The following is an 11,993-nucleotide window of genomic DNA, read 5'->3' on the forward strand; positions in this document are numbered from 1 at the left end:
GTCCACGTCCACATGTTTTTATTTCATTTGGTCACACGACCTACATTCCTTTATTTTATCACATATTTGTTATATATATATATATATTTTTTTTATTTGGAGATAATGTAATATCTATTGAAGAATAGATAAATTGCGTGATATATTATTTTTTTTTGTCCTTTTTTTTTTTTTTTAATTCAATTAATTTAATGGGAGCTTATGAAAAGTAAAAGGCCATATATTCCTTATATGGTCAGCATGTTTGCCTCAAATAATTATTCATGTGTATATAAAAAATAGCATATATTATGTATAATAATATGTGTGTGTATATATACGGGACCTTGTTAGAATAAATATATATATAAAATATGCAAGTTATAAGATTGAAGATATAACATGCATATAAGAAAGTGATATTAAGAAAAAAAAAATAGAATATCATGCAAAATAATATAAAAATAAATTAGTCAAATAATGCTATATGCTAGATAAAAAAAACAAAACAAATATATATGAAATTATAATAAATTAAATTGATTCGAATTGAGAAATAAATTTTATTTGTTCATTGGGTAGATATAAGCATAAACCCACATATGCCTGATATTTCTCATTCTATATACTTTTTTCCACAAACCTAATAATTTATGTTTTTATTTTTTTCATAGTTCTCATTTCATTGTTTTATTTTTTACATATTTTTTTATCCTATTGTTTTTACTTTTATTATTTACTTTTTTTTTTTTTCTACATACCTTTTGTTTATTTTCTGATTCCTTTAACTTATGCTAATTCAATTTTATCATCATTTTTTTGTTCCTTTATATTTTTTTTTATTTCATTTTATTTTTATGTAAACCCTTGAATTAGGCTAGATATACAATCATTTTACACAGTTTTGATTTATCAAAACAAAAGACGTAAAATGGATAGCAGTATGTTAATTGAGGAAACTGTTTTGTATGTTCACTTTTTTCCAATTTTTTCTATTTTTATTGCGACAATAAAATACAGTACAAATCCCCATAAAACGTTATGAATTTAACAAGCACTTTTAAGCGAAATAAAAGGAAAAGCGATGAGGAAATAAGCCATGATATTACAAAAAAATTAAAACAGTGTAATATGTTGAAATCATTAGTAAGTATTCAAAGTGATGAACTTACTACATCTTCGCTATTTGTGAAGAGTTTATGCAAAAATGAAAAAATAAATGAAACCAAAAATCGAGACAATAGATTTTTAAGTATAAATAAAATAATGCAAAAAAAATGTTACAAAACAGAAAACATTGAAAATATAAAAAAAAATGATAACATGGATATTGACAAAAATCATTTAATTTGTGATAAAAATGAAAACAACTTTAATTTTAACCATCTTTGTGAATCACCAAATTTTGGACATAAATGTTTAAAAAATATTGAAAACGAATATATTAAAAATAAAAATTCTACAAAACCAACAAAAAACAATTTTAACAATAATGAAGATATGTATAGAATGAAAAAGTTGCCAAAAATGGGAAAATCAGAGAAAAAAAGTGAGAGAAAAAAAAAATTAAAAAAAAATTCTAAAAATAATTATAACAATTACAATACAAGTTGCGAAAGCAATTATAGTAGCAGCATTGAAAAAAAAGAAGTAGAATTTGAAACACAAAGTTACAATACTGAATATTTATGGGAAGGGTTATTAAAAAAAGATGTGGTACTTTTGTTAATCCAAGCAATTAAAAATATGGGTTATAAAAAATCGGCAAAAATTTTAGAATCAGAAAGTGGAATAGAATTAGAACAACCATTAATAAAAGATTTACACAAAAATATATTAAAAGGCAATTGGGGAAATAGTATAAATAATTTAAAAAAATTAAATATAAATAAAAAATTAATGAAAGCAATTAAATTTTTAATATATGAACAATGCTTTATTGAATATTTATACCAAGGGAAATATTTTGCTGCTTTAAGATGTTTAAGAAATAAATTGAGAAAATCATGTTTTGATGAAGATACATATAAAAGGTTACATGAATGTACAACATTTTTTATGTTTCAAAATTTTGAAAATGCAAATAACACAATTGATATTAATACTACTCAAATTCATTCTATAAATGATAATATAAAACTTCGAAATTCACGAAAAATATTGTTTGAAAAAATTAATAGATTATTGCCTGAGCATATATTAATTCCCCCTAGGCGACTAGCCATTCTATTACATCAATCTCTTAAATATCAAGTTGATAATTGTTTATTTCATAATAATTTTTCAGATTTAAAATTAACTAAAGATATCCAATATAATCGAATTTTGAGTAAATCACGTTTAAGTAATACCAGATTTAATCATCATAAAAATGGAAAAGAACAAGAAAATAGAATAGACGATAAAATTTTTAAGGATAATGAAAATCAAAAAAACAATTTATATAATAATAATTTTAGAGATAAATATTATGAAAATAGTAATTCTTATGAAAAAAAACCATCACAATATAATTACACAAATAATGAATCGTCTTTATGTATAAGTACATTAAATATTAGTAATATAGAAAAATTAAAAACAAATGCGGATATGCAAAATGATCAACATAATAATATAAATTATTCTATAGAATATTCCCAAGGTGTAGAAAGTAATTCAATTAATTATATGAGCACTAATATTACTGATTCCCCAGAAAAAATCCAAGATAGATATTTGAACATAACTAGTAATGCACCGACTCTTGAAATTCTAAAACTAAAAAATGAAATCGGGGCAAATATAGAAAAAGATGAAAAAGATGATGGAAACAAAGATATCGAAAAAAATACAATATCTACACAATATGCTAATAATTCAATATCAGAAAATTTAATAAATCATTCTTTATCAAATAATATTGATGAAATAGAAAAAGAAGAAACAAATTTCAACGAAAATCAAATACTTGTATTAAATAAAAAATATAATTGTAATTGTGAAATTAAAAAAATACAATGTGATTGCATAAAATTTGCTGATAATAATGTTAAAATATGTCAAAATGATAATAATGCAATTTTGTATAGTGAAACTAAAGAAATTTCAAGTTTCATAGGGTTAGAACAAAAGGGAAATTTAAAAAATAATAAAATGAATTTACTAAATAATTATAATAAAAAATATATACATAAAAATAATAATATAACTGCTTGTACTCATTTATCTTTACTAAAAAATCATGAATGTAAAAAAATAAAACTTCCTTATTATTGCATTAAAGTTTTACAAGGACATACAGATGAAGTATGGTATGTTAGCGTATCATCAGATGGGAAATATATTGCATCATCAAGTAAGGATAAAAGTATATTTTTGTGGAAAGGAACATATCCATTTAATAAATTAAGAGAATGGAATGGGCATTTAGATGGAGTTAGTTACATTTGTTGGAGTTATAATAACAAATATTTAGCTTCTGGTTCTAACGATTCTAATATAATTATTTGGAGCCCTAAAAGTAATAAAAAAAAATTATGTCTAACTATGCATAGTGGACCTATAACATCTGTATGTTGGACAAAAAATAATTCTACTATTATATCATCTGCATTTGATAAAAAAATATATTGCACTAAAGTAAATATAGAATTAAAAAGTTTTTCGATTTTATATGCTTGGTCATTTAGTACAAGAATACAAAATTTTGTTTTTACGAAAAATGAAAAATATTTAATCGTTGTCCCAGCAGATAAAAATGTTAGAATTATCGATTTTAATATGAAAAAGGAATTATATATTTTACCTGAAAATGATACTATAACATCTTTATGTGCTTCGAACTTGTATAATCACGTGTTAGTTAATATAGCAGATCAAAAGCCTATTATCAAATTGTGGGATATTAAATATAGATATGTTATTCAAAGTTATAGAGGGCATAAGCAAGGACGATTTATTCTTCATTCTACTTTTGGTGGAAAGAATGAAGCTTATGTTATTAGTGGGAGTGAAGATAGTCTAATATATATATGGCATAGAACAAAAGGATACTTATTAGACGTTATTAATGGGCATGCGTCAAATGTAAACATAGCAATATGGCCTATTGCTTTCTCTAAATTTCCATATATGATATCCGCTTCTGATGATCACACTATAATGATTTGGAACACACATCCAAAAATTAATAAATCTAAAAAACATATATATATGGAACGAGAAAAAAGAAGAAATGCCGAAAAGGAAAAAAAAAAATCAAAAAAAAATATTTTTCACCATCCGTTTTTGAGGGAACTAGCCAAGTTAAGTGGTATGGATGTTCAAATTCTTTCACCAAATGACTCTCATATGTTTTAAGTTTAGGCATTTCTCAAATTAGCATACATTTATACCCATTCTTATCGTTGCATTCTATCGTAAATTTCGCACTATTTTTATTTGAATGGTTATGGAACCATGAATTCACATAAATTAAATCCGTTTTATTCATTTAATTAATTATTGTTATTTTTTTTTTTTTAAACCATCTTGGGGTAACTTTCCCTAAATTAGGGATAAACTATGCTTTTATAATTAAAAATAATAGAGCGTTTGCACATTTCTGTGTAGACTTATTTTTGGAATTATAATAATGGGAAACAAAATAAGGATAACATATTTTCTTTAAGTCCTTAAGAAAAATAGAATAAAATATTATATCAGATTAATTACTAAAAAAATATACACACACCTATGGTTAATAAAATATATATAAATACATGAATTATAAAATTCGTATTGTTTTTTTTCATTTTGGAATTTTCTACATTAGTTATATTTATATTTTTTTTTTTAACTAGCCAAAACAAAAAAAATTATGGATAGCTGTTTTTGGCTAGTTAAAAAAAAATGCAAAATAACTATCCTTAAAATAGGCATATGCACTTTAATGAATATTATAAATTATCAAAAAAGCATTACAACATTATACGGAACATTTTAATAAGCCCGTTTGATATTTATTCTAATTTTACGAAAATGTAATACTAAATATTTAGATAAAAATAACATAACATTTTTATATTATTCATAGTGATATGAATATACATATATGTTACAGAAAACTATTGCACATAGTATTAAAAAATTAAGATTCAAAATATTGTCTTTAAAAAAAAAAAAGTTAATTCATAACCATGCTCATAATTTTATCCAATTTTAGCAAATTGTTCATATCCTCACCAAAAAATACACGCGCATATCAGTATAATGCATATAAATAAATTGGTTTAATAATAAAGATTGAAATACAGAGCAATATTTTTATTTTTTCAAAAAAAATAACATATATAATGCATAATAATTACTCTAACAAATTTGATACCTGAAAAAAGTAGCTACAAAAATAATCAAATAATGTGACACAATAAAAAAAATGTCCAACGGTGTGAATGTTTCATAACACATGTTTACATAAAAAAACTTTAAAAGATTCTTAAAAAATAATAAAATAGAAACGAAAAAAAAGAAAAGCAAACACAGTGTCGTGAAATAAATTATTTGCTCTGTTCTGACCATGTAACAAAATATAATAATTCTTTGAAATTTATTCATCTATCTTATTCTATTATCCATTCAGTACAAAATCAGAATAAATGTATTAGCATGCTTTTATTAATTCTTCTAAAGCTATTACTTTTTTTCGATAGTAAGCTTTCATAATTGTTTTATATTTTTGGTAAAGTATTTTTCTATGCTTATTTTTCCTCCTACTATTTTTATATCTCATTTTGGCGATATTACTTTATATTTTTTATTTTCATTCGTGGTATATATATCTCATTGGATAAAAAGCTTCAAATTCTTTGGGAATATAGCTATGATATTGTGCATGCGTATTATTGTTTATTTCGTGTTTTTATTTTGTACATTAATCTTAATTTTATTATTTAATTTATGATTTCTTTATCTATATTTGTTGTCTCTTCTTCAAGTTGCCCATTGTTTTTAGATTTGTATTGGTTTACGCTATTATTATCATCTGCATTTTCGCTACTATTATTATTATTATTTTTTTATCTTATTTAATAAATCATCGTCGTTACAAATATATCTTCTATTATCGCCATTGGTATTTACTTCTCTGTTATTTCACTTTTCTGTGTTATTACTCATTTATAAAATTCGGTGTGTCCATAACATTATCATCATCTTGACATATGCTCATTAAATTATTATTTTAAATCTCATATTTTCCTCGAAAATTCTGCTTGTTTTTTTTTCCATTATAATTTTTATTTTTTACCCTGAATTGCTCATTTTTTTTTTTTTTTTTTTTTTTTTGTTAACTTCATTGTAATCATAATGTTGAAAATTAAACTCTCCCATTTTTGTGTTTTTTCTATTTTGTTCACAATTATTTTTATCCATTGAGTCTATATCGTCAATGTCAATATTATTTCGATATTTTACATTTTGCAATTCCATTTGTGTAATAGATTGTTCACTATGTTTATCTATGTCTTGAGTGTTGCACTCACTTATATTTTCGGTACTATTATATTTTTCCTTTGTTCTTCCAAGTTTATCATATTCGGTTTCATGAAAAATATTTGCACGGCCATCAGGAATAATATATTCATAATTATACCCACAATTATTTGTAGTACTTTCACTATTTTGATAACTTTCTAATATATTTTTTTTATAATAATTAAGATCATCTTTTTGGGTAATTTCTTTTGATGTATCACTTTGTTCTGATATTATACATTTTTTATGTTTGCTATACTGTTTTTTAATATTTAATGAATTATTTTTATTTTTGCATTTTTTTTTATTATAATACTTATTTATATGATTCTCATTAATATTATTTGGGTAATTTTCTGAACAACTTATCGACTCACTATTATATTCATGAATATTTTGTGTCAAATTATTGTCGTTTTTCATTTGGTGAATATTATATTTAGAATCTGAATACTTACTAGAATTACCGGATTTATAATTATTACTAATATCTATATTTAATACTGGGTGTTTTTTTGCAAGTTTCCAAGCAATTCTTTTACCTGAGTTTATATTACGCAACTCTTTTATATATGGCTTGATTCCTTCTACAAGTTTTGTTAATTCGGGTTCGGGCGCAACAGATAAAGCTCTTTGTATTACATAATTACCATATTTGTCTAAAATAACATTTTTTAAAACATTTTTTCCTTTTTTTAGTAGTCCATTTATCATAATTTTTCTACATTTAGTAGTTCCGATTATTAAACATTTTTCTATAACATTTGATGAAAATTTTTGAACAGCATGCTTTTCAATATCTTTTAATAATTTTTCTATTATTTCAAAATTAACTTTTTCATTTCCCATATTTAATATATATTGTACTACATAATTCCCAAATGCATCCTGTACTAACTCAAGACTGTTACTTGATATTTTATTTATAAGAAGTTCCTGTTATGCCAAAAAGTATAAAGTATTAAACATAAATATTTTGGAAGTGATAAAAAGTTGAAATACTAATATTGGCATAACTTATATTATCATACCTTTTGAGCCTCATTCGCAGAATCAATACATCGTTGAATTACGCAGCACCCATGCCTATGTGTTGATACTTCTACGAAGTTTTTTAAAATCTCGTCATAAATAAAATTGCATTGAATGCTGGATAAAGTACCTAAACATTTTTGGACAACATGATTTCCATTTATATCTTTTATTAATATTATTATCGAATTTTTTAGTGAATTGGTTATTTTTCTTATTTGGGACGGTGTTTTTATCTGTAAATATGTGAAGATAATGTAAAGAGAAATAACAATGAAATATTTAAAGAAAAAATACAAAATAGATAAACTAAGAAATAGTGTAATATATGCTAACTGAATTACAAAAGAAGAATTTTTTATCATGTATTCAAAAGGTTTTATAAAAAAGAAATGAAAAGTATTTACCATCTCTATGAGCTTCTGAACAGTTCGGGTTCCATGAACACTTATGGAGGCATTTATTAATTCATCAGATGATTTATCAATAATTTTCTCTATTTGTTCAGGTGTGCAAACTTCTATTAATTTTTGACAAAGGTAATTTCCAAAAGGGTCCATCATTAATTCTATTATATGCTCTAAAGCTTCGTTATATATTTCATCGATACAACTTTGATTTTTTTTATCGAGAATTTTTTGAAGTGTTCTACATTTGGATTGATCCTTCAAAAAATTGAAAAATAAAGTAAAATGGAGAATAAGGATGGGTATTGTTAAATGAATTGAAATAAAATAAATCATTAAATACGCACAAACAAAAAAATAGAACAAACAGTACCTTGGCTATTTTGTATACGTTTCCAGATATAGCAGTTAAATCGAGATAGTCATCATTACTAATATTACTTTTTTTGCTAATCAAAGTTTTATCATTAAAATCTTTGTGTGCATGTTTATATTCTTTTTTTTTTCTAATTTTTTCGCCTATCATTGGTTCGTTAGCTGTGTGAAAAAAAATAGAAAATAATTTATATGAAAAAATTGTGGGCATATATTGATTTGTCTACAAGAAAAAATGTGTGCGATTTAGTTGCAAACAAGCGAAATTAGTGTTTTTTTTTTATTATTTTAATTTTTTTTTTTTTTGGATAGCTGTATACCCAAATAGCTATGCGATTGGTTAACAGAATAGCCAATGCTTTCCGCATTATAAATGTCAACGCATGGTAATGGGACACCAGGGTAATTATTCATAAACTGATTACAAAAGTAATTTTTTTGATGAGATGTGTAAAAATTCGAATTAATAATATTATAATAAGCCATATTTTGTTGATAATTATTTATAGGATTTTGGCTATTATCATTTATTGGATACATTCTAATATTATAAGTTTTATTACATATATTATTTAAGTAATTGTACATTTCGTTACTTCTTCTTATATTATATATACTACCAGTGTTTATATTATCATTATAATTAATCACATTATTATATTTGTTTAATATATTATCTGGCATTTTATTTATCGTATTTATATTGTCTATATTTCGAATCATGTTTTCATTGTTTTCAACATTTGTGCCACAATTCATAGAGCTATTATTATTCATCTGTTTTGGTACGTTTGTGTTGTTATATTCCATTTCCTTTTTTTTTTCTAATATTATATTACTATCGCCCATATTTATACAATTGGGTTCGTTACCCATTCCAGGAAATTGATATGTCTCTTTATTAAATTGCAATTTTGGAGCAAATATAAATCTGTTAAAGTTTGGATATAACCAATTTTCTTCGTAATTTATTAATCCAATATTATTACAGTTCTCTACCGCAATAGTATTTGTCTCATTATCACAGTTTCGATTATTTTCCACATTTACAAAATTTGCTCCCATCGATTCTTTTCCAATTCTACTATTTATTATATTACTATTTATAATGTTAATATTATTATTTAATCTATTATTGGAATCATATAATGTATTATCTTGATGATATGGTTTATTATTTTGTAAATCATTCATGTAGTTAACAACTGTGCAAGGAGGCATATATGTGGGACAACAATAATTAGTGTATTTGCAAGGTATAATATAATTTTCATTATTTAAAAACATATTTGGATCGTTGTAATTTGAATATATATTGTTTAAAGTTCCTTGCATGTGTGTAGAATTATTATCATTTATTCTATCAGCGGAATCAAAATAATTGGATAAATTATTCTTACTATAATTTATCGTACTCATTGCGTCCATTGTATTTACACCATTTGGTGGGCAATGTACTATTGGTGTCATATTATTATTTATAAAATCTTTATTTAATATATATTTATTATTATATTTTTTATATGAACTGCTCATGTAATTTTGTAGATTGTAATTCATGCTATGTGTATTCACATATGGAATATTTATTTGATATAGTTGTGTATAATTTGATATGTTGGGTAATGCTACTCTATAATTCGGTGGTATTATATCTATTGGATTCATAATTTTTGTATTTATATTTGAATCAGGTATTTTATTTATCGGTGTATTTTTAGTTTTTTTTTTTTTATTACTTATTTCATCTGTCTTCGCTAAAGAATCATCATCAGGTATTTTCTTATTTTTATTCATTGAATTTGAAGTGTCTTTATTATTGCATTTATCTTCACTGCTATTACAACTCTCGGTATTGCTCTCAAAGTTACTACTCTTAAAGATTTCCTTATTCACATCATGTATATTTTTCATTTTTTCGGTATTTTCGAAATTTATTGTATCATTAATATCTTTGTCAGTTTTATTCTCTAGTTCATTTTCACAAACTAAATTATCTGATGACAATTCTGGTGATGTTTCTCGCTTCTCATTTTTATTTTCCATTTTATCCGAACTTATTCGTTTCTTTATTTCTTTCGTTTTTTTTCCTTTTTTGGTTTTTGGTGAATAGGGAATGGGAAGGTATATTTTTATATTCGGATTAATTAAAAAAATAAAAGCAAAAAATAGTTTAGTTACATAAAAAAAATTGTTGCAAAAACATTTTTATAAATGATAAAGATAAAAAAACATATTGGATTGTATAATTATTTATTGTCTAAAAATTTAAATACACATAAAAAACTCAAACACTTCTATATATGTGCGTAATGCTAAGCATTGATATTTACGAATTTTCAATGTGTTTTGTTCATATTATATTAAAAAAAATCCTATATATATAACATAAAAAATAAAAGCTAAAAAGACTTGAGTAAAAATATGTTCTAATAATAATTTTGATATATGATGGTACAAAAAAATAATATAAAAAAAATATATATAATATATGTTCTATATGATCTACATATATTATATAAAAACCCACACACACAAAAAAAAGTAGTATAAAATATATTTTGTAAAAAATCAAATATTAAAAAAAATGCAGAATAATAAAAAAGTTTTGTGAAATTAAAGTATTAATAACAAATATAAATATTTCGAAATGGCCTTAAAACAAAAAATATGAATAATATCAATTAACAAACTAGTATGTATGTATTCATATATATTATGCAGGTGTGTATATATTACTGTCCTATTCTATTATTTTTTAATTGTCTATATTTTAAGCTTTATATTATTTTTTATTTTCCCATTTTTATTTTCTATTTTTTTTTGTTTTTTACGTCAAATAAATTAAAAAAATTATTTAATAACTCTATTTTCCATATCGCATTTATTCTATAATTATTATTTATAAAAAACGACGTGAAAGTGTAAGTATACATACACAGATAATTACCCAAATATACATAAATATTCAAATATTTTTATATACATATCTACATTATTAAGGACATAAAACAATACGTGCATATACATACACAAATAAGTTTGTACACGTATGCACACACACATGTATGCTTAAATAGAATAATAGATCGATTATATTTTTACATAATTATAATAATATGTAGCATGACTGTTAAGAATTTTTATACAGTTTTAAATAAAGCTAGTTTTTTTTTTATTCCAAAAAACGAGTTCGCTTTATTTATTACTGTAGTCATAATATATAGTATCTTAATACACACATATATATATAGAAAACAAAATAATAAATATAATATGCGTGCTTATTGAATATCCAATTTGCATAACTTTGTAAAATATATATTTATGATATAGACAATTAGCTTAAAATAGAAAAAAAAATATATAAATAAAAACATTATTTCATATATATATAATGGCTTTCTCAAATAAATGCGTTGACATATATGTGTGCAAAATTATATAGATAACTAAACAGTGAAGTTTATATGGTTCCAAAAATTGTATACAAAATATTTAATATAAAATATATATACAGTTATATAAAATTTCCTATATTAATCCAATTCGAAAATTAAAAAAAAATAAAGACAAACTGTTAATGATAAAGATTTTACCACTTTGAAAAATTATTATTATTAAAAGAATATACGATAAGTGTATGTATTGTTATGTGTTTATATATACCCAATTTATTTAATACATGTAGGAAAAAAATACAAA

The 11,993-nt window shown here is 22.9% G+C and overlaps 2 protein-coding genes across 2 annotated transcripts; one reads left to right on the forward strand and one right to left on the reverse strand.

Moving 5' to 3' along the window:
- Window positions 1-1,020: 1,020 nt before the first annotated feature.
- PBANKA_1233400 (WD repeat-containing protein 26, putative) lies at window positions 1,021-4,320 on the forward strand (the record flags this gene model as incomplete). The annotated part of the gene is made up of 1 exon (XM_034566412.1): window positions 1,021-4,320. The coding sequence occupies one exon, from the start codon at window positions 1,021-1,023 to the stop codon at window positions 4,318-4,320; it is 3,300 nt and encodes a 1,099-aa protein (XP_034423011.1).
- A 1,923-nt stretch (window positions 4,321-6,243) lies between these two features.
- On the reverse strand, window positions 6,244-10,334 carry PBANKA_1233500 (mRNA-binding protein PUF1; the record flags this gene model as incomplete). The annotated part of the gene is made up of 5 exons (XM_034566413.1): window positions 6,244-7,410; window positions 7,506-7,742; window positions 7,914-8,171; window positions 8,287-8,450; window positions 8,609-10,334. The coding sequence occupies 5 exons, from the start codon at window positions 10,332-10,334 to the stop codon at window positions 6,244-6,246; spliced, it is 3,552 nt and encodes a 1,183-aa protein (XP_034423012.1).
- Between the last annotated feature and the right edge of the window lie 1,659 nt (window positions 10,335-11,993).

This window comes from Plasmodium berghei (assembly GCF_900002375.2).
Source record: "Plasmodium berghei ANKA genome assembly, chromosome: 12".
NCBI classification, from domain to species: domain Eukaryota; phylum Apicomplexa; class Aconoidasida; order Haemosporida; family Plasmodiidae; genus Plasmodium; species Plasmodium berghei.